Source organism: Oncorhynchus gorbuscha, linkage group LG10, assembly GCF_021184085.1.
Source record: "Oncorhynchus gorbuscha isolate QuinsamMale2020 ecotype Even-year linkage group LG10, OgorEven_v1.0, whole genome shotgun sequence".
NCBI classification, from domain to species: Eukaryota; Metazoa; Chordata; class Actinopteri; order Salmoniformes; family Salmonidae; genus Oncorhynchus; species Oncorhynchus gorbuscha.
In genome coordinates this window covers 42035112-42059553 of record NC_060182.1, presented here as the reverse complement: position 1 = coordinate 42059553, position 24442 = coordinate 42035112, and the positions used below count along the sequence as shown (strand labels likewise).

The 24442-nt window shown below is 39.4% G+C and overlaps 1 protein-coding gene across 2 annotated transcripts in view; it reads left to right on the top strand.

Annotated features, from left to right (window-relative positions):
- Nucleotides 1-23968, top strand: part of stat6 (signal transducer and activator of transcription 6, interleukin-4 induced) — a 54038-nt gene extending 30070 nt beyond the window's left edge. For both annotated transcript variants that reach the window (XM_046366160.1, XM_046366159.1), the window contains 14 exons: nucleotides 2632-2748; nucleotides 3784-3960; nucleotides 10232-10319; nucleotides 10544-10666; nucleotides 11306-11398; nucleotides 11575-11778; nucleotides 15164-15258; nucleotides 15617-15750; nucleotides 15951-16100; nucleotides 16328-16394; nucleotides 16599-16667; nucleotides 16810-16857; nucleotides 19178-19285; nucleotides 21049-23968. In XM_046366160.1, the coding sequence (XP_046222116.1) occupies nucleotides 2632-2748; nucleotides 3784-3960; nucleotides 10232-10319; nucleotides 10544-10666; nucleotides 11306-11398; nucleotides 11575-11778; nucleotides 15164-15258; nucleotides 15617-15750; nucleotides 15951-16100; nucleotides 16328-16394; nucleotides 16599-16667; nucleotides 16810-16857; nucleotides 19178-19285; nucleotides 21049-21109 (1534 nt within the window). In that variant the 3' untranslated portion in view covers nucleotides 21110-23968. The remainder of the gene's footprint in view (nucleotides 1-2631; nucleotides 2749-3783; nucleotides 3961-10231; nucleotides 10320-10543; nucleotides 10667-11305; nucleotides 11399-11574; nucleotides 11779-15163; nucleotides 15259-15616; nucleotides 15751-15950; nucleotides 16101-16327; nucleotides 16395-16598; nucleotides 16668-16809; nucleotides 16858-19177; nucleotides 19286-21048) is intronic.
- The last annotated feature ends 474 nt before the right edge of the window (nucleotides 23969-24442 follow it).

The following is a 24442-nucleotide window of genomic DNA, read 5'->3' as shown; positions in this document are numbered from 1 at the left end:
ACGACATTTATTGGATATTTCAAACTTTTTTAACAAATCAAAAACTGAAAAATTGGGCGTGCAAAATTATTCAGCCCCTTTACTGTCAGTGCAGCAAACTCTCTCCAGAAGTTCAGTGAGGATCTCTGAATGATCCAATGTTGACTTAAATGACTAATGATGATAAATACATTCCACTTGTGTGTAATCAAGTCTCCGTATAAATGCACCTGCACTGTGATAGTCTCATGAGGTCCGTTAAATGCGCAGAGAGCATCATGAAGAACAAGGAACACCCCAGGCAGGTCCGAGATACTGTTGTGAAGAAGTTAAAGCCGGATTTGGATACAAAAATATTTCCCAAGCTTTAAACATCCCAAGGATCACTGTGCAAGCGATAATATTGAAATGGAAGGAGTATCAGACCACTGCAAATCTACCAAGACCTGGCCGTCCCTCTAAACTTTCAGCTCATACAAGGAGAAGACTGATCAGAGATGCAGCCAAGAGGAGCCAAGAGGCCCATGATCACTCTGAATGAACTGCAGAGATCTACAGCTGAGGTGGGAGACTCTGTCCATAGGACAACAATCAGTCATATATTGCACGAATCTGGCCTTTATGGAAGAGTGGCAAGAAGAAAGCCATTTCTTAAAGATAAAAAGTAAAGATAAAAAGTGTTGTTTAAAGTTTGCCACAAGCCACCTGGGAGACACACCAAACATGTGGAAGAAGGTGCTCTGGTCAGATGAAACCAAAATTGAACTTTTTGGCAACAATGCAAAACGTTATGTTTGGCGTAAAAGCAACACAGCTCATCACCCTGAACACACCCTATCCCCACTGTCAAACATTGTGGTGGCAGCATCATGGTTTGGGCCTGCTTTTCTTCAGCAGTGACAGGGAAGATGGTTAAAATTGATGGGAAGATGGATGGAGCCAAATACAGGACCATTCTGGAAGAAAACCTGATGGAGTCTGCAAAAGACCTGAGACTGGGACGGAGATTTGTCTTCCAACAAGACAATGATCCAAAACATAAAGCAAAATCTACAATGGAATGGTTCAAAAATAAACATATCCAGGTGTTAGAATGGCCAAGTCAAAGTCCAGACCTGAATCCAATCGAGAATCTGTGGAAAGGACTGAAAACTGCTGTTCACAAATGCTCTCCATCCAACCTCACTGAGCTCAAGCTGTTTTGCAAGGAGGAATGGGAAAAAATTTCAGTCTCTCGATGTGCAAAACTGATAGAGACATACCCCAAGCGACTTACAGCTGTAATCGCAGCAAAAGGTGGCGCTACAAAGTATTAACTTAAGGGGGCTGAATGATTTTGCACGCCCAATTTTTCAGTTTTTGATTTGTTAAAAAAGTTTGAAATATCCAATAAATGTCGTTCCACTTCATGATTGTGTCCCACTTGTTGTTGATTCTTCACAAAAAAATACAGTTTTATATCTTTATGTTTGAAGCCTGAAATGTGGCAAAAGGTCGCAAAGTTCAAGGGTGCCGAATACTTTCGCAAGGCACTGTATGTTTGCAGATGCACGATTCGAAGTGTAACATTGCTTTGTGACCAACTGCCATATCCCCCCCCCCCCCTCCCACCTCCATTCCCCCACTCTCTTGTCCCCCCCCCCTCTCTCAGTTCAATTCAAAGGCTCTAATGGCATGGGAAACATATGTTAACATTGTCAAAGAAAAGTAGATAATGAATAGAAGTGAATTTAACAAATAAAAATGACGAGTAAACATTACACTCACAGAAGTTCCATAAGAATAGAGACATTTCAAATGTCATATTATGTCTATATCCAGTGTTGTAACGATGTGCAAATAATTAAAGTACAAACAGGAAAATGAATAAACATAAATATGGGTTGTATTTACAATGGTGATTGTTCTTCACTTTTTTCCCTTTTCTTGTGGCAACAGGTCACAAATATTGCTGCTGTTATGGCACACTGTGGAATTTCACCCAGTAGATATGAGAGTTTATCAAAATTGGGTTTGTTTTTGAATTATTTGAGAATCTGTGTAATCTGAGGGATATATGTGTCTCTAATATGGTCATACATTTGGCAGGAGGTTAGGAAGTGCAGCTCAGTTTTCATCTCATTTTGTGGGTCTTCTCTTGAGAGCCAGGTCTGCCTACGGCGGCCTTTCTCAATAGCAATGCTCACTGAGTCTGTACATAGTCAAAGCTCTACTTATGTTTGGGTCAGTTACAGTGGTCAAATATTCTGTTTAGGGCCAAATAGCATTCTAGTTTGCTCAATGTTTTGTTAATTCTTTACAATGTGTCAAGTAATTATCTTTTTGTTTTCTCATGATTTGGTTGGGTCTAATTGTGTTGCTGTCTGGGATTCTGTGGGGTCTGTTTGTGTTTGTGAACAGAACCCCAGGACCAGCTTGCTTAGGGGACTCTTCTCCAGGTTCATCTCTCTGGCTCTTTGATGGATTTGTTATGGAATATTTGTGAATTGCTTCCTTTTAGGTGGTTATAGAATTTAACAGCTCTTCTGGATTTTGATAATTAGTGGGTATCGGCCTAATTCTGCTCTGCATGCATTATTTGGTGTCTCTCTCTTTCTCTCTCCCTCCCCCTTCTCTCTGATGAATTTAACACTCTATCTCTTCCTCTTCGAGGTGTGAACAACTCCTGGGGGTGAACGGGAAGTTGAGACAGGAAGTGATGCTGGCCGGGGAGCCAATCCCAGAGCTGCAAGAGAGACTGGGACGTTTGCTGCAAACTCTAATCCAGAGGTCGGTTGTGTTACCTATAATAGTGCGCTACTTATGACCAGGGCCAATAAGACTGGTTTAAATACTAGTGCACTCTATAGAGAATGCTGTTAGTTCTATGTTCACTTGCATAGTCCCCTAGTAAATCCCCTGTCCTCTATGCTTTGTATGTTGTATTGTCCTGTAATGTTGGTTAACCCAGAACTAAAATTGTGTACTATTTGGTACCATTTATGTTTACGTGGGCTGTCCATGAGAACGTATATGTCCTGTATGGAGTTTTAAAGACCCAAATCACATTTCTGTGGAAACAGACAGTAAAAGCTTATCTTAGTCACTCATCCCTCATTGACTGTGATTTCAACCCACACTGTAGGCTTATTAAAACACAGTTTTGTGTTTTCTTGATATGTTTGATTAGTTATCTAGTTCGTTAATGTCGTGGTATTATGTATTAGAAAACGAAATGTCTTCAGTTTGAAAACCAAACAAAACGTTTTTTGTAGGCCCTTCTGGAACCCACTTGACTTAATGTTGTCCCTCCCTTTATGACCTGTCAGCCAGCCAGCCCACTGGACACAGATGTAATTGTTCAACATCTAGTTTTGATTTACATTTGATTGAGTTGTCAACTAACGTGAATTCTACGTGCATCTAATCAAAAAGTATAAAAAAGTTGGATTTAAAAAAAGTAAAACACTAAATTCCTTTACATTGATGACTTTTTGTAAATTCACTTAGTTTTCCATGTTTATTCAATGTCGTCACATTGATTTTTTGTATTGTTGAAATGACATGAAAACAACGTTGATTCAACCAGTTTGGGCAGTGGGAGGGCCTTTCTAACATCTAGTGTTATGCCTGAGTCATATCGTTGTTGCGTGTCATATCATTTTTGGGTGTTATTTTCCCTTTTTCATGAAATGCTCAGAATCGACAATGTTTCCCTAGACAAGTACCCCTTTTGCAGCTCTCTGGTGGGGGGACATTATGGCTACTAGTCCACACATCACAGACCCATTGATCATTCTACTAACTCTATTTCTATGGTTGCAGCTCGCTGATGGTGGACAAGCAGCCTCCCCAGGTGATTAAGACCCAGTCTAAGTTCTCCACCACGGTGCGCTACCTGCTGGGGGAGAAGGTGGCACCCGGGAAACCAGTCCTCTTCAAGGCCCAGATCATCACTGAGGCCCAGGCTAGGAACCTCGGACAGCTGGGCAGCTTACCCAGGTCAGTGATGTAGTGGAGTACTTCTCAACATTTTTTGTACCGGAGACAGGCAAGCTACAGTCTTTTTTGTGTTGGGACCAGTATGTTATGGTCCTTCTTCCTGTGACTGCTTCCATCAGCGAACCGGATGTTGAAAAACACTGTGGTGGATGGTTAAGTTTGCATCACTACTGTCTTGCTGAACTACAGTGGGTATCGTATATATTCACCCCGTGAATTTCTTCACATTTTATTTTGTACCAAAGTGGGATGAAGATGCATTTAATTGTCTTTTTTTATTGTTTTTATTTTTTTTACATTGGAGTCATTTAGCAGACACTTATCCAAAGCAATTTACAGGAACAATTAGGGTTGAGTGCTTTGCTCAAGGGCACATTTTCACCTAGTCAGCTCTGGGATTCGAACCAACAAACCCCCGGTTACTGGCCCAAAGCTTTTAACCGCTAGGCTACCTTTTTTGTCCATGATTTACAGAACATAATCAAAGTGGAGGAAAAATAAAACACTTATTAAATAAGTATTCACCCCCTAAGTCAATACAGGTTAGAAACACCTTTGGCAGTAATTAGAGCTGGGAGACTTCTTGGGTAAGTCTCTAAGAACTTTACACACTTGGATTGTGCAATATTTGCTTATTAATCTTTTCAAAAAATTTCAAGCTCTGTCAAGGTGTTGGGGTCTTGCCATACATTTTCAAGCAGATTTTAAATCATAACTGTAACTTGACCACTCAGGAACATTCAATGTCTTCTTGGTAAGCAAGTCCAATGTAGATTTGGCCTTGTGTTGTAGGTTATTGTCCTGCTGAAAGGTGAATTCCTCTCCCAGTGTCTGGCTTAAAGCAGATTGAAGCAGGTTTTCCTCTAGTATTGTGCCTGTGCTTAGCTCCATCCCATTTGTTTTTATCCTGAAAAACTCCCCAGTCTTTGCCGATGTCAAGCATACCGATACCATGATGCAGCCATCACTCTGCTTCAAAATAAGGAGGTAGTTACTCAGTGATGTGTTATGTTGGATTTGCCCCAAACTTAAGGTTTTACATTTAGGCCAAAAAGTGTATTCCTCTGTTTTTTTTTGTTTTTTTTGGACAGATGTATTTACTCACTTGCCAAAGTATTTTTTATTTAAATGGAAAATATGGCATTGTTTCTCTTTGTTTATGTGAAGTGAGAGGAGGAATGTTGTGAAGACGTCTTGTTTGTTTCTCATCTGCTTTTGCATTGTGTTGACATGCATGGATTGATATTTTACAAATTAATTTGATATAATTTATTATTAATATTACTTTAGTGCCTTGTTGCAAACAGTATGCATGTTTCGGAATATTTGTATTCTGTATATTTGTATTCTTCTTTTCTGACGGACCTTATGTATGTTGTATGTATGGGGACAGTGAAAGAGTTAGTCATTCAAAATTCATGTCAACACCTATTATTTCACACAGAGTGAGTCTATGCAACTTCTGTGATTTGTTAAGCCACATTTTACTCCTGTGTGCCATATAGGCTTGCCTAAAGAAAGGGGGTGAATACTTATGCAACGACTATATTTTTGTTATTTAATTTGTAAGAAAAAAAATTGAATGAACTTTTTACTTTGACATTATGGAGTATTTAGTGTAGATCAATGATAAAAATAAACCAAATTAATATATTTCCATCCACTTTGTAACACAACAAAATGTGGAAAAAAATCCAAGGGGGATGAATACTTATAATACCCACTGAATGAGACATGAAGCATTATTGTACTGGACCCAGTAATGCCATGACATGGTTTGTGATCAGAAGGTAGAGAAAAGCTATAGAGTTGAATTGGTCTGTTAAAGCTCCTGCCAATGTTGTTTTGTAGTACACATCATTTTTCACCAGTGGGAGATTTTGGATTGAGGAAGTTAAATTAACTTCCTGAAACTAATATATTATTGGCTATTTCTTTGTTTACATATTTGTCTGCTAGCATTTGGCTTCCTCTATTACTTGTTTACACTTAGCCCACTCAGTCAATTAGACAGAATGCATACAAACTCAAATAGATTGTAAACCCATGACAAGATAGCCAAAAAGAGTCTAATCTCTATCTGATTAGAGAGTTAACGTTACTTATAATAAGGGTTACGTGGAGAAAATCTGACACCTCTGGATTGAAAATGGATGGCCCTCCCTTCAGCAAAATATATATTTGACCTAAACCATCTCTGAACGCTTAAAAGAAAAACAAGTGACCCTCCCCTATACCCAAAATAATCATTAAAACAAAGTGGATAGCAGAGAACATGTCTACCATTTACTCTCACTTCTTGGACTGACCAGAGCCTTAGATATGTCGTTTTAGAAACTGTTCTAAATAGCTTAATCAATTGATAGTGACAGAATTAGTTTACTTCCCAAACAAAGTCAATATCTTGTCTCCTCAGCTATAAAAGGTTGTAGATCAGCCTCTGAATGTCAAAGAAACTAAACAATGATATCCCCATATACATTGGAGTCACATCTTTCCTTGGTTCTAGCATAAAGCAAGATTCTCTAGTTTGATGAAACCAAGATTGAACTATTTGGCCTGAATGCCAAGCGTCAAGTCTGCATGAAACCTGGCACAATCCCTACGGTGAAGCATGGCGGTGGCAGCATCATGCTGCGGGGATGTGTTCCAGCGGCAGGGACTGGGAGACTAGTCAGGGTCGAGGGAAAAGTGAACAGAGCAAAGTATTGAGAGATCCTTGATGAAAACATTGCTCCAGAGCGCTCAAGGTCTCAGACTGGGGCGAAGGTTCACCTTCCAACAGGACAATGACACTAAGCACAAAGCCAAGACAACACAGGAGTGGCCTCGGGACAAATCTCTGAATGTCCTTGAGTGGCCCAGACAGAGCCTGGACTTGAACATCTCTGGAGAGACCTGGAAATGGCTATACAGCGATGCTCCCCATCCAACCTGGCAGAACTTGAGAGCATCTACAGAGAATAATTGGATAAACTCTCCAAATACAGGTGTGCCAAGCTTGAATCGTCATACCCAAGAAGTCTTGAGGCTGAGTTTGCCAAGCACATTTTTTGTCCATTAAAATAACATCAAATTGATCAGAAATACAGTGTAGACATTGCTAATGTTGTAAATGATTATTGTAGGTGGAAACGGATTATTCTTTTATGGATTGTCTACATAGGCATACAGAGGCCCATTATCAGCAACCATCAGCCCTGTGTTCCAATGGCACGTTGTGTTAGCTAATCCAAGTTTATCATTTTAAAAGGCTAATTGATCATTAAAAAAACCTTTTGCTTCTTTAATCAGGACAACAGTTTTCAGCTGTGCTCTCTGTATAGCTATTTCCAGGTCTCTCCAGAGATGTTCAAGTCCAGGCTCTGTCTGGGCCACTCAAGGACATTCAGAGATTTGTCCCGGAGCACAGCTGAAAACTGTTGTCCTGATTAAAGAAGCAATCAAACTGGCATTGTTTAGACTATTTGAATACCTGGAGCATCAGCATTCGTGGGTTCGATTACAGGCTCAAAATGGCCAGAAACAAAGAACTTTCTTCTGAAACTTGTCAGTCTATTCTATTTCTCCTAACAGAGCTGGTGTAACTGAGTCAGGTTTGTAGGCCTCCTTGCTCGCACACACTTTTTCAGTTTTGCCCACAAATCTTTTATAGGATTGAGGTCATGGTTTTGTGATGGCCATTCCAATACCTTGACTTTGTTGTCCTAAAGCCATTTTGCCACAGCTTTGGAAGTATGCTTGGGGTCATTGTCCATTTGGAAGACCCATTTGCGACCAAGCTTTAACTTTCTGACTGATGTCTTGAGATGTTGCTTCAATATATCCACATATTTTTACTTCCTCATGATGCCATCTATTTTGTGAAGTGCACCAGTCCCTCCTGCAGCAAGTCACCTCCACAACATGATGCTCCCAACCCTCTGCTTCACGGTTGGGATGGTGTTCTTCGGCTTGCAAGCCTCCCCCTTTTTCCTCCAAACAACACAATGGTTATTTATGGCCAAACAGTTCTATTTTTGTTTCATCAGACCAGAGGACATTTCTTCAAAAAGTATGATCTTTGTCCCCATGTGCAGTTGCAAACCATAGTCTAGCTTTTTTATGGCGGTTTTGGAGCAGTGGCTTCTTCCATGCTGAGCGGTATTTCCGGTTGTCGATATAGGACTCGTTTTACTATGGATATAGATACTTTTTAACCTGTTTCCTCCAGCATCTTCACAAGGTCCTTTGCTGTTGTTCTGGAATTGCACTTTTCGCACCAAAGTACGTTCATCTCTAGGAGACAGAACGTGTCTCCTTCCTCAGCGGTTTATACTTGCATACTATTGTTTGTACAGATGAACGTGGTACCTTCAGGCATTTGGAAATGGCTCCGAAGGATGAACCAGACTTGTGGAGGTCTACAATTATTTTCTGAGATCTTGCCTGATTTCTTTAGATTTTCCCATGATGTCAGGCAAAGAGGCACTGAGTTTGAAGGTAGACCTTGAAATACATCCACAGGTACACCTCCAATTGACTCAAACTATGTCAATTAGCCTATCAGAAGCTTCTAAAGCCATGACATAATTTTCTGGAATTTTCCAAGCAGTTTAAAGGCACAGTCTACTTAGTGTATGTAAACTTCTGACCCACTGGAATTGTGATACAGCAAACTATAAGTGAAATAATCTGTATGTGAACAATTGCTGGGAAAATGACTTGTGTCATGCACAAATTAGATGTCCTAACCGACTAACCGCCGTAACTATGGTTTGTTAACAGGAAATGTGTGGAGTGGTTGAAAAACAAGTTTTAATGACTCCAACCTAAGTGTATGTAAGCTTTCGACTTCAACTGTATATACATATCTTTTTAGAATATATTTGCCTTTATTATTCCCCACAAACCTTACCACCCCTCCCCCAATTGGAGTAAACTAATTAACAATAACATTTAGGCTTCTACTTCCAGTTAATACGTACTATATACATTTTACAGACACAATCTTTTTTACAATAGATATGTTTAGTTTGTTTTTAGTCCAGGCCTTCCTCTATTTCTGATGTCCATCCAGTTTGATTTCTATTTGCCATATATTTGTAACTGTGCTATTTCACAAAAGTTCTGACCCTATATACATTTTACAGTCCCTGTATGTTTTACATTTGTTATCTTGTTTTTATTAGTCCCACCCTTCAGCTCCATTCAACCCCTCCCATCTATCTCTTAACAGCATCCATTTTGGATTTCTATTTGCCATATATTTTTCAACTGTGCTGTGCTGTTTCACAAAAGTACTGAACCTTTCTATTCTCATAGTTTCTACAGATTGTAAATGAAATATTTTTTTTTTTCTAAAATAACGATTATATTATTGATCGATTGGCTATGATTTATCAAATCACCCACTATTGCTATCTGCAGCGTTAGCTCTGGGTAAATGTTGCAATTCTTCAGCCATTCTTGGAGCCGTGACCAAAAACGAGCTACATATGGACAGTACCAAAATAAATGATTTAATGACTCTGCCTCCTCGCAGCAAAATCTACAGAGCTGGGAATATTGTATCCACCAAATGTATAACATTCTATTGGTTGCAAGAATTTTGTATAGTAATTTAAGTTTAAGTTTTGAATCTGGCGTCGTTTTGCGTGTCAATTCATACACCATGTGCCATGGAATTGGTACATCGAAAATCTCTTCCCAATGGGGTCTGAATACTTATGGAAATGTGATATCTGTTTTTTTATATATATATATATGTGTGAAAAGATTCCAAATCTTTTTTTAGCTTTGTCATTATGGGGTATTGTGTGTAGATTGATGGGGTGGGGGGGGGTAACAGTTGAATCCATTTTAGGCTGTAACGTAACGAAATGAGGAAAAAGTAAAGGGGTCTGAATACTTTCCGAATGCACTGTATAGCCTAATAAGCCACTAATTCCAAAACACTGAAAAATATTGAACTTTCAGCAATTACAAATGTACATGTCCCTCCCCTGAACTAATTCAAATATATATATATATGTATACTAAACCCTTCCCTTGACTGAAATGTAAAAAGCATGACCCTTCCCCATTTTTCTCCAGGTACCATTCTGTACATTTCAATCCATCCACATTTCTGTGAGCAACTTCCTTGGTGGCTGTCAATAGTTGTGACGAGCGCATAGTAGGCCAATTAGTCATCATCTACAATACACTGATATCACCTCACCATATTTCTGTAGGCCTTTAAGAAGTTATATTCGAGTCTAAATAAGTGTTTTTGCTCTGTTTATTCCAGTGAGAATGTTGGAGAGTTGATCAATAACACAGCCATTTTGGAACACAACACTTCCGGCAAGAGTACATGTGCCACCTTCAGGAATATGGTATGTACTGCAGCCTTGCTTTCACCATGCAACTTCAAACTTCTTGTGTAGCTTCCTGTGATGTCATATTTGCTTGATTTTTTTATCAACCAGATTCGAAGCTTTAAAAAAAAATCTATATGTCTTAAGGATATGTAAGAGAAAGTGAAATTCTTATAATTATGTTAAAATGAAAAATTAGTTAGTCTTCATCAAGTGATATCTTATTCTGTCATTTCCTCCAGTCTATAAAGAAGATCAAGCGAGCAGACAGAAAGGGGTCAGAGTCTGTTACGGAGGAGAAGTTTGCTCTCTTCTTCACCACAGAGATCAGCATCACTGGCTGTGACATTCCCTACAGAATACAGGTCAGGTGTCCTTCTCCCCTCCTCTTCTGCTCTAAACCATTTCTCCCTTTGACCTCTGTAATGTTCATATTCTATTCAATTCCAGATTCAATAACACTTGTACAGCTAGATCAAACATAGAGGTGTCAAAGCTCGAATGACACCAATGTGTGGTATGGCAGCAAAGTATTGGTCTCTTTCTACACTCTTTTTCTGGTCTCGCCCTTTGGCCTGTGTAATGTCAATTGAGGTTTGACATGTGCGATTAGACTTCACTTTTGGGTGACTTGGCAATACATCTTTTATCTCTTAACGTCTTGGTAATAGCAGTATTATAGCACAGCAGGCCTAAGACATGCAGACAGATCGTGCCACATCTCTAAATTCTCTTAGGGTGACTTGTGTTATTAACCTGGTCCCAGATCAGTTTATGCTCATGCCAACTCCATTGCTGTCATTGGCATGACAATTCCATAAGCAGTTGACAAGAGAGCAGAAATAGACTGGCACCCAGGCTGAAGTGTTATTAATTTGAACTGCCAAATATACAGTACACACTGTACAAGCATAGTTTAGATCCTCAATGGAAAGGATTTGTCTTGATGATCAGTTATTAGTATGGCTGTACTGACATGGTGTTGCTCTCCTGTGTGCTTGTAGATGATCTCTGTGCCGGTGGTGGTGATCGTTCACGGTAGTCAGGATAACAATGCCCTAGCAACCATCATCTGGGACTGTGCCTTTTCTGAACCAGTGAGTGCCTGCAGCCTTTGGCCATCTCTCGCTCTCGTTCTCTTGCTCTCTCACTCTCGCTCTCTCAACTCTCTTCCCTCTCATATCACACCCACTATCAACAAAGACTAAACAGTATGCCTGCTCACTTCACTCACAACATCAACCTTTGACCTCTAATCTTATGACGTCATCAGGAAAGGATTCCGTTTTTGGTTCCGGAACGCGTTCCCTGGAAGCAGATGTGCAGGACCCTGAACAGTAAGTTCATGTCGGAGGTCGGAACGCAGCGTTGCCTAGACAACTACAACCAACACTTCCTGGCCCAAAAGATATTTGACAAGCCAGACATCGCTGGAGACTACAGCAACATGCTGGTGTCCTGGGCACAGTTCAACAAGGTACACACACACACACACACACACACACACACACACACACACACACACACACACACACACACACACACGAACACACACCAGTCTTTACCCACTGGGTACAAACTGGTTGAATCAATGTAGTTTCAATGTATTTTGTCAGCGTATTGTGACGTGGAATCTACATGGACAAAACATTGGATTTAAATACATATATATTATACATAAACAGTTGTTTTGATGGTGAAATTTCAACCACATTTTATGTCATCATGGTAACCAATTTTCAACATATTTTATACAAAGTTTGTCTACGTTGAATTTGTAACTTTGAAACAACGTCAGATATTCAATCTTATATCCACTATCAGAAAAAAAAACAATAGACTGGGCAGCACCTCCTACTGGAGAGTTGGATCTATCTACAGCGATCCATTTGGTCTCCCATCCAGTGTTTTAACCCAAGCCCAGCTTTGATTTTTGTCACTGACTATTAGCAACGTGCTTTAGTGAGAATGACCTCATGAGAGATCTCTTAATAACTAAATAGATTCACTGTTGCTATTGAAGTAATTCCAAAGGGTAGATTTAACAGAGCAAATGAAATGTAACCATACTTTATAAGTCATATATCATCAATGAGACTATTTCGGCCTATATAGCATTTAAAACAGCTAGTGTTTCAATTCAACCCAGGGTTCAACTAAAAATAGACAATATATATAGTTAATAATTAATATGTTGGATTCACATCTCAACCAAACATCTAACTAAGTCAAACTTTATTTAAAAGTGTATTTAAAGTTTGATTTGATTTAGTCCTATTTAACTTTGATTTTTGGTTAGGATGGAGACCTGATTCCAGCATATAAATTACTCATTTGTAGACAAACTGGATCTTGAATTGTGTTTTGGTTGTCAATGCAACCAAATATCAACATTTGAATGAGATGTATCTTCTGCTAGGCTAGTTCTATCTGGGCCACTGACTCTGGTTTTAATTCCAGTTTGTCTACAAATTAATAATGAATATGTTGGATTCATGACCAAAAACCAAAGGGAAAGAATATGATTAAGCCCGTGGTTCAGATGAAACTATCCAAGCCTTAGATACAGTACATATCCTTTAAATGTTGATATTTGGTTGCATTGTCAACCAAACACAATTCAATATGACTTTCCTAATACAGTAAATAGCCTAACGTTAAGGCTGTCTTACAAACGAATGTAACAGTATTTATTCAATCAACCTTAAAATGAGTAACACATCTAATGGCCACATTTTGAGGTTTCTGTTAATAAATGTCTTCTTATGTAATCATAGCAAGCGTGCATGTTCAAGATAGCACGCAAAGGTTGCAGGTCTACAGAGATCTTCACAATTGCTATTATAATCTGTACAGAATCTTGAACAACATTGATCATGTACTTTTAATGCAAATCTCAACTACAATCCAGGGCCCGGTTTCCCGATAGCAATGGAATTTAGGGTCATGAGTATTTTAAGGATGCCTTTTTCCTGCAACGGCCGAAGATGTACCATGCGTTTCCCAAAACACCACGCAGAGAAAACGCTCGCTAAATGCGTCGTTGAGGCATGTTTCGATACTGATAGGATCAAAAGAAAGGCCGTGCTGCCCTTCGATCGGTTTTCTCCATTCAAATCTTACCTTAACAGTAGAGTTATTCCACAATACTGACGACAGATCAGGTCCTAGAGAGATATTATCACCTATGGCAGCAAATATTGGGGCGTCTTATTCTAATGCTTACCCTATAATAATGCACTCAATCAAGATTTGGCACATCATCGAGCACGTTAGGCTACACATCATGAAATATATTGAGGCAAAAATGACAGACTACCCAAATAGCTAAATAAAATTCAATTGAATGAACATGAAATTGATTTTAATATCTTTGAAATGTAAAGACATATCTGGCCTATAGGCCTACTGTACACTGAGTGTACAAATTATGAAGTACACCTGCTCTTTCCATGACATCGACTGACCAGGTGGAAGCTATGATCCCTTATTGATGTCACTTGTTAAATCAACTTTAATCAGTGTAGATGAAGGGGGGGAGACAGGTTAACGAAGGGTTTTTTAAGCCTTGAGACAATTGAGACATGGATTGTGTATGAGTACCATTCAGAGGGTGAATGGGCAAGACAAAATATTTAAGTGCCTTTGAACGGGGTATGGTAGTAGGTGCCAGGCGCAACAGTTTCCCGTGTATATCAAGAATGGTCCACCACCCAAAGGACATCCAGCCAACTTGACACAACTGTAGGAAGCACTGGAGTCAGTTATCTGTTAATGCAATCATCTCAGTTTTCATTTGAATGCTTTGCTTGTTTGTAACAATTGCACAGACATGGGCAACTTTGCATTTGTAGTCAACTTTGTGGTGAAGTTATCAGCGGTCACAGAGAGACAGATAAACATATTGAATGTATGTTTAGAAGCGATCTTCTATGAGTAAAAAGATGCATCTGCCGACGGACAGTTGTTCTATGTGGTCTGAGGCCGTCGCCAAAGTGCATTTTCAAGTGCAACTTGAGTAACGATGGTTTTTGGAAACAGCTCAGAGATTTAACAATGCTCCTACGAAGGTTCTAACGGTGAACTTAGCCTTAAGATGCTTTTGGGAAACCAGGCCCTGGTCATTTGGTTGTGCTATTAGATGAAGCACAGTGATAAGACATTAAGTTTTATAAATACAAAATATCTGTAGTATCCCCATTTGAACTTTGTTCTGCTTTTAAATGGTTGAAAGTGCAGTAATAACACATTTAGATGTGAAGTTTAAACCAAAAGTCAGACATAGTATTTCCATTGGAACATTGTTGTCACGTGGGCTCCCTCTCCGGCCTCGAGGTCACCAGGCAGCTTGTTATGGAGCGCACCTGCGTGTCATCAGACTCACCTGGACTCCATCACTCCATCACTTATATGTCACTCCCTTTGGTTCCTTCCCCAGGCATCATTGTTTCTGTTCCTGTGTCAGTTCTGTGCGTTGTTCGTGTTTCTTATTTTTGTATTATGTTGTGTTCATTTATTAAAACACTCACTCTCTGAACTTGCTTCCCGACTCTCAGCGCACATCATTACAATTGTGCTTTTAGATGGGTTGAAGCATAGGGATAACACATTGGGAATTCAACAAACTTCTGGCTGAGTGGGAGAATAAAGGTTGAAATCACATTGATCAACGTCTCAACCAAATATTACCCGCATTTCTACGTTGAAATTACGTGGTGTGCCCAGTGGGTCGGCACAAGGTCCTGTGCACCTACCACCTCTTGGGTAACTCCATGTGCCACATGATTGCTAGTAATATTGTGGACAGAACAGAGTGAAATGTAACCAGCAGAGGGATTAAACAGTGTAATTTTGTTGGTCAGGAGGTGCTCCCTGGACGACCTTTCACCTTCTGGCAGTGGTTTGATGGTGTGATAGAGCTTACCAAGAAGCACCTAAAGAGCTACTGGAGTGACGGGTGAGTCATGTCTGCCCGTCAGAGACAGAGCTAGGCTTGTTCATTAAGCACCAAACGGAAGAAAACAGACTGAAACAGGAAAGGACTACCTGAACTTATCCAATAAGAAACGCTTGTTTTAATTTGTCTTTGAAAATGTTTTCGCTACAGTGTGTCCTAATAAATAAGACTGTGTACCAGTGAGAGACACAGAGAAGACCTGGTTTCAAATAGTGTTTTGAGTGTCAGATGGACAGGGTTTTCATCTTTGGGACTATTCCATTGGTTCAATCGAGCACAGTTAAAGTATTTGAAAGAAAATGAATATGACTCACACACACATAGATAACTGTGTGTCCTGGTGTTTTCCTTCCTCTAGGTTGATATTTGGTTTCATCGGTAAGCAGCACCTCCACCTGATTCTGAAGGACCGGCCCAACGGGACCTTCTTACTGCGCTTCAGCGACTCTGAGATAGGAGGCATCACCATTGCATACGTGGCTCCATCAGAGAGTAAGGGTTTAGTCTTGTCCGTCTGTCTGTCCACTGTACGACTTGGTTTACAGTCTCTACTGGAGTTTCTCATGCTCTGTTTTTCCATTCTGACTGCTTACCTCTGGAATAGAACACTGGAATCCAGAAATTCTGAGATACATTCCTATTAAACTGGCCTTTCTTTCTCTCTCCTTTCCAACCTCCATCCCTCTTTCCAGACGGGGGCCAGAAGATCCAGAATATTCAACCGTCCACCAAGAGAGACTTGGAGATCCGTTCCCTTGGTGACCGTATTCAAGACATCGACTTCATCACACACGTTTATCCAGATCTGCCGAAAAATGACGTGTTCAGAAAATACTACACAGGCAAGTCCTATTTATGACCAACCAGAAAGTGTGGTGGGGGGGGGGTGCGACAGCGAGCGAGAGGCAGATAGACAGACAGCGAGAACGAGAGAGACAGAGACACACAGAGAGCGATAGAATATTATTTGTGAGAAGAAACTTTGAATTAGATTAATATTATGACAATAATATTGTTTATATCAGTTTTAATGGGAATTCCAATCTTCTTCCCTGCCTCATTTGACCAGATAACCCGTTACCTCGGGATACCACCTCGGGATACCTCGTAGTCTCCATCCAGACCAAAGTAGGAGTGTAAGTTACACAGAAGCTATGTAACTAACCAAGGTTCTGTCCCAAATGGAACCCTATCCCCTATATAGTTCATTATTTTGACCAGGGAATATGGTGGCATTTGGGACACCGCCATGTTACCTAACAACCTTGTTAGCTAACATGATGTTGAACGCAAACTATGTGTTGTGACTTATTGGTGTGTGTGTGTGTATGTGTTTGCAGGGAAGCCCACTGTGACTCTCCTCAGCGCAGTGAGACCCCACAGGACAACAATTCCTCTTTCTATTCCATGTGAGTCTGAATCACTCACTCACATGTGCGTGCACACACACACACACACACACACACACACACACACACACACACACACACACACACACACACACACACACACACACACACACTTCACAAGGTCTTCATCATTCTCTCTTAGGGACCAGGGGAATGGAGCCAGTGCATCACCATTCTACTCTCTCTCTCCGTAAGTACCTTGTTAGTCAATGTGATAAACTCTACCGTGCCGGGAAGACACATTTACTAGACATTCTTGCCCAGAGCGACTTACAGTTAGTGCATTCATATTACGGTAGCTACAGTGCCGTGAAAAACTATTTGCACCCTTTCTGATTTTCTCTATTGTTGCATATTTTTTATACTGAATGTTATCGGATCTTCAATCAAAACCTAATATTAGATAAAGGGAATCTGAGTTTACAAATAGCAAAAAAAGTCTACTTGTTTTATTTATTTATTTAACAAAGTTATGAAACACACAATTCCCCTGTGTAAAAAAGTAATTGCCCCTTTACACTCAATAACTGATTGTGCCACCTTCAGCTGCAATGACTGCAACCAAATACTTCCTGTAGTTGTTGATCAGTCGCTGTGGAGGAATTGTGACCCACTCTTGCATGCAGAACTGCTTTAACTCAGTGACATTTGTGGGTCTTCAAGCGAGAACTGCTCATTTCATGTTCTGACAGAACATTTCAATTGGGATTAGGTTTGGACTTTGAGTAGGCCATTCCAAAACTTCAAATGTGCTGCTTTTTAGTCATTTTGATGTAGACTTGATTATGTGTTTTGGATCATTGTCTTGCTGCATGACCCAGCTGCGCTTCAGCTCACAGATTGGTGACATTCTCCTGTAGAATTCTTTTAAAAAAAGAGCAGAATTCATGGTTCCTTCTATTAAGGCAAGTCGTCCAGGTCCTGAGGCAGCAAAGCATCACCATCACCATCACCATCGTACTACCACCACCATGCTTGACTGTTGGTTAAATGTTCTTACTGTGGAATGCAGTGTTTGGTTTTCGGCAGACATAATGGGACCCATGTTGTCCAAAAAGTTGACCGAAGTTTGCCAAATATCACCTGAAAGCACCTGGATGATCATCAAGACTCTTGGAAGAATGTTCTATGGGACAGAGGATTCAAAAGTTTCGACGACATGGGTCCCATTATGCCTGGCAAAAACCAAACACTGCATTCCACAGTAAGAACCTCATACCATGGTTTGTGGATGCTTTGCTGCCTCAGGACCTGGACAACTTGCCTAGTCAAAGTCCAGACCTAATCCCAAATTAGATGTTGTGGCAGGATTTGAAACGAGCAGTTCATGCTTGAAAACCCACAAATGTTGCTTAGTCACAGCAGTTCTCCATTTCCTCTACAGCAACATGAGAGTCTGATCAAGAACTACAGGAAGTGTTTGGATGGCACAACCAGCTACTGAGGGGCAATTACTTTTTCACACATGGGCATTGGGTGTTGCATACGCTTGTTTATGCGATAAATTAAATAATTATGTAATTGTTGTGTTATTTGTTCACACAGGTTCCCTTTATCTAATATTAGGTTTTGATTGAAGATTTGATAACATTCAGTAACAAATTAAAAAGAGGGCAAATACTTTTTCACGACACTGTAGGTAAGACAACCACATGTCATAGTAAACAACAAAGCAGCTATCAGCAAAGTCAGTGCTAGTAAGAAAAGAGAAGTATAGGTGTTCCTGCAAGACAGGCAAGTACAACAGCAGGGTGTAGGGTATTTGGTTGTCACACTTTTTAATCTGATGCGTATTTCTCAGCACCAGTATATATTAAGACTCATTTCACCGTTAACGTCTCTTATTCCAACATGGAGTCGTTAGTCAGAAAACACACTCGGTTCAATTGTGACGAACAGCCCCATCACGGGGTTGGATGTCACACAGTATGGGGTTGAATGTCACAATAATAAATGATAGTAGCTTATTCCTTTTGTAACAAGAAATGAAGCAATGTAGCACACAGAGTCTTAGAACTAGCCTTTCTTTGATCAAACAATATTCCGAACAAAAATCTGTTTTTTTTTATGCCTTGAGAACAACAGGATATTCTTAGTAAATGTGTGTGTTTATGCATGCGTTTGCAATATTGTTTATGACTGGTATACACCCACACCATTCCAATACAGAAAAGTTGCTTTATTACATACTTAATTTAAAACATTTGTAAGGAAAACGATTCCCCTCATATAATTAATTCATAGGAATCTGGAAACACTGGACAGTTGCTTTAAATCCCAGACAGACTCCATCAGTTTCATGTCTCATGCAATTGTGAGCTACTGTGTATTGACCAGTGACAGGACTCTAGCCTGAGTGCCAGTCTGTTTGCTGCTATCATGCCAACTCGTTGTCACTGGAGTTGGCAAGATCAAAAACAGGCTAACTTGACTCATCTGGTTAAATAACAGTTACATAATTGAATATAGCTACAAATAAAAATCTAAGTCTTTTGTATGTTCTTCATCAGGAACAACCAGTTCCAAACCCCCTTCCAGCTGGCCCCAGTACCCCTACAAGGGGGGATGTATCCTGACCCCCTCTCCATTCCCAATGGACTCTTTCCTGGCCCGGACATGTGAGTGACACCACACTCGAAGAGGGGCTATTAGAGGGCTTTCAAAAACTATTCACACCCGTTGACTTTGTCCACATTCTGTTGTGTTACATCCTGAATTTACAATGGATTAAATTGAGATGTGTCACTGATCTACTACACACAATATCCCATAATGTCAAAAGTGGAATTATGTTTTTAGAAATTAATAAAAAATGAAAAGCTGTCTTGAGTCAATAAGTATTCAAATCAAATCAAATCAAATCAAATTTATTTATATAGCCCTTCGTACATCAGCTGATATCTCAAAGTGCTGTACAGAAGCCCAGCCTAAAACCCCAAACAGCAAACAATGCAGGTGTAAAAACAATGCAGGTGTAAAATAAGTATTCAACACTTTTGTTTTGGCAAGTCTAAATAGGTTCAGGAGTAAAATGTGCTTAACAAGTCACATAATAACTTGCATGGACTCACTCTGTGTGCAATAATAGTGTTGAACATGATTTTTAAATGACTACCCCATCTCTGTACCCCACACATACAATTATCTGTAAGGTCACTCAGTCGAGCAGTGAATTTCAAGCCCAGATTCAACCACAAGGACCAGGGAGGTTTTTCAATGGTTTGCAAAAGAAGTGCTCCTATTGGTAGATGGGGGGGGGGCAGACATTGAATATCCCTTTGAGGATGATGCAGTTATTAATTACACTTCAGATGGTGTATCAATACACCCAGTTACTACAAAGATATAGGCACCCTTCCTAACTCAGTTGCCGGAGAGGAAGGAAACCGCTCAGGCATTTCACCATGAGGACAATGGTGATTTTCAAACAGTTAGAGTTTAATGGCTGTGATAGGAGATAACTGAGGATGGATCAAGAACATTGTATTTGCTCCAGAATACTAGCATAAATGACAGAGTGAAAAGAAGGAAGCCTGGACAGAATAAAAAAATATGGCAAAGCAATTCATTTTTTTCCTTAATACAAAGTGTTATATTTGGGGCAAATCCAACAAAACACATCACTGAGTACCACTTCATATTTTCAAGTATGGTGGTGGCTACATCATGGTATGGGTATGCTTGTCATCGGCAAGAACTAGGGAGTTTTTCAGGATATAAAGAAATGGAATAGGTTAAATCCTAGAGGAAAACCTGTCTCAGTCTGCTTTCCAACAGACACTGGGAGACAGCAGGACAATAACATTTCAGCAGGACAATAACATAAAACATAAGGCCAAATATACACTGGAGTTGCTTACCAAGATGATATTGAATGTTCATGAGTGGCCTAGTTGCAGTTTTGACTTAAATTGACTTGACAATCTATGGTAAGACTTGTGTAGCAAAGATCAATAACCAACTTGACAGAGCTTGAATAATTGTAAAAATGTGCAAAAATTGTACAATCCAGGTATGCAAAGCTCATAATGAATTATCCAGAAAGACTGGCAGCTGTAATCGCTGCCAAAGGTGATTCTAACATGTATTGACTCAGGGGTGTGAATACCTATCTAAATGAGATATTTCTGTATTTTATTTACAATAAAATTGCAAACATTTCTATTTTTTTTATTTTTTATCACTTTGTCATTAAGGGGTATTTATTGTGTGTAGATGGGTGAAAAAAGGAATTTAATGGATTTTGAATTCTAGCTGTAACAACAAGTTGTGTAATAAATTAAGGGGTATGTATTTGAGGGGTATGTTAATGCACTGTATTTGACCCCTCACTGGAACAGCACTTCAGACCCCTCCGTATACTGTGTGTTTGTGTTTTCAGGTCCCAGGGCCCGACTTCTGAGATGGAGCTAGAGGAGATTCTGAACACTCTCTCGGAGTAGGAAGAAGTGGAGGAAGAGGACGAGGGGGGAATGTAAGAGGAGGAGGAGCCCAGTGGAGACAGTTTCTCATCACTCTGATCTAACAAGTGGATATTCGTCAAATCAGTCTTGATTTATGTATTGTAACAGGCCCATAATGTGCTTACTTAAGTCCGTTTTGGATGTATTTGTCTGTTCTCTTACAAAAAGAATTGCAGTTTTGAAACTGCAGTAAAAGTGCATGAACTGCAGTCGACTGTGGTATTTTAGAAGCATAATTGTAGAATAACTGCAATTATACTGCACTCTTAACTGCAGTTACACTGCAAAATTACAGCAGTAAAAAAAACGGTGTTTTTTGCATACTGCAGTTATACTGCACTCTGACAGCAAGGATTTTCGCTGCATAACATGTAGAAGTTGTCCCTTTTCAGGTTTAGAAGTGACTGCTAAATGCTAACTCCCGTTTGTATAAGATGGTTAGCATAGCTAGCATACAGAAATCGGTGGTAGTAATTTTTTAACTGTAATTCAGTTGATTGGTAATGATGACATGAACATGTGATGCAGTTGACATCTACACAAGCATTATACTCCGATTTTTACCTCAACATAGTGTGAAATACGCTTATAAACATTAGCCTAAATGTAAGCTAATTTTGCTGGGGGGCAATGAGGAGAATCGGGATCTTTCCCACAAGTGTTTTCATAGCAATTCCATTGTTTTATTTGAGTTTGAGTGACCTATTTACTTCATCTATACTCCCAGTCGGTATTAGAACATTGTGGCCCCCTGCCCGTCTGTGGGGAAAATGACCTGGGGTTACCTAGGTTACCCCGTTGGTTCACAGCAACACCTCAACCTTTTTCAAACACAATTTTCTTGTTGTCTGCTTGTTTTAGTCAATTACAAAACTACATTTAAGACAAGTAAAACATGTTTAAAGATTACTTTTCAACATTGACTGCTCCCGGGCGTTCTCAATACTTAGAAAAACATAATATTGTAGAGCTTCTCTCATGCCCCTTTTCATGACGGTGCTGGCAGCCACGCGAGGGAGTGAGTGATAGCTAGCTACCGACTGGAACATTAAGCTTCAAATAGTGGGTAGAGTTACAAACAGATTATACTAAATAAGTTCAATGTCTTACCTGTGATGTAATGTTTTCCATACACATAGCTATGTGTAGCCTACATGGACACCGGGTGCCCACATTTCCCACTCTCCCACGCCAAAAATCCTGATGCCACAGGGCTCTTCTCGCAGGCTCTTATTTCCCTACGTGGGAGCATTGCAAACCATAGGTCGGGATGTTGTTTTTTTACCTGGTTACATGTACATTGAACAACACAGCAGCTTTTCGGCATGTTTTGTTATTTATGTATAACAAAAAATGTACAACGAAGTTAGGTTGCTATTATGATAGTATATTGACCCCCATTTATAATGAAGGGGAATGGGAAATAATGTTTGTATTCTATTCTTCTTATGACGTGAATATCGACGCAAGAGTGTTGAGAGAGATGAGATGTTCTGAGAGACATAGACATTCTACCTATCACTCCTTTCTCCTAGTTCAGTGGTTCCCATTCTCAACTTCTTCCTTTGCTGAGGACCACCAGATCTGGGAACGACTGCCCTAGTTTATAATATAGAAGTGTGTTAAAAGCCATTGGATCATCTATTTAGTCAAACTCTTGCAAAGGCTGTGGCCTGGCATTTTGGCACCCAGAACCAAATCTCGCATGTGCATTGGTCTGTTTCGTCTGTCACGATTCTGTCTACTTTGGGATAAAGGATATGAGACTGAGGGAACTACACTAAGGGAAGACTACCACATTATGCAGACAACATAAATAGTATAGTATAGCCAAGACAACGACCAAATGAGTGAGCAATATACCAGCACAAACATATATGGAACCAGGCTACTTACAGTATGAGACTGAGAACAAACTTCTAGGCTTTCTAACACAATGGAATAAACCAGATCACAGCCATATTAAGTACATGTTGGGTGTTCATACAGTACTTATATACATCATTTCTATACAGTAAATGTAGTTTCCATTTGAAGGACTATTTCAGAAACACACCATTTGCACATATGTAGACACTTATGGGGCTGGATATAATGAATATGAGGTTAGAAATAGGTGAAGTGTTTCTTTAATACACCGGCATCATCATTAGCTGTCAATATGATAGTTCACTATGTAGTAGTTTGATGACTTATCATTGTTTGCTTGTATGTACAAATGATACATTCCTCACATCCTAGTAGATTACAAGGGGACTTCCACACTTTCAGACCCCCCCCCCCCACACACACACACACACAAATAATTGTTATTCTGTTTGGATCTCTAATGCTTAAAATGAAAATATCTTTTAAAAAAAAAAAAAAAAATTTAAGTACAGTATTCCATGACATAACCTACATAGTCACATAGTAGAGTGATATTAAATCATAAATTGTTGGGTGATGAGATTAAATAGAGTTGTTTCAGATGAGCAGACACAAATATAGGTTGCTATTATGATAGTATATGTATTATACAAAACAACATCTTTCTATTAAATTCTTTGTTATTTCTCTGTCATTTTTACTACGTTACCTTTAAATGACCAGTAGCGCTTTTGTTATCTCTAAGGGAATGCCATACTCCATTATATATTCTGTCTTATTCTCAACTATGAAAAGGTATCTTGATATTTTTCTCAAACACGTATTTGAAAGCATTCTCTCTTCTTTTTTAAATTTGTTGTGAGCAAATGAAGCAGGTGTGCACTATAATCAGAATGCTTCACAAGTTATAGTTATTCATAGTTCCACAATAAATGTATTTCCTGTAAATCCCATGGCTATATAAACCAACCAACCATCACTCAGATTTATTTTCCTTTGAACTATTAAAAGAGTTGTCATAAACTGTCACAACTGTTTACGACATCTGTCATGTCATGGCTATGACAGTCTTATTAAGTCCTTATGTACAGCTGTAGGATCTTAATTTGAGCCAGTTTGTTACAGCAGGATAATAATCCTAAAGCAACAGGAATTGTGAATTATTATGTGCATTATAAATAATGGACATTTATTGTAGGGGTTGATACATTTTTCATATTTTAAAGTGGAAATTACTAACTTTAGAAGCCTTTTTAAACCTTGAATACACTACAAGTTTGCATTTCCTCCTATGCAGGAAAATTCTCAGCAACAAAAGAGTGACTAAATTAAGATCCTACATCTGTAAGTAGGGTTCAAGTACAATGTAACAGAGTCTGAAGCTAAACTAAAACATAACTGCAGGCTTTTCTCAACAGCAGCTTTTATCAACTCTGTCAGAGA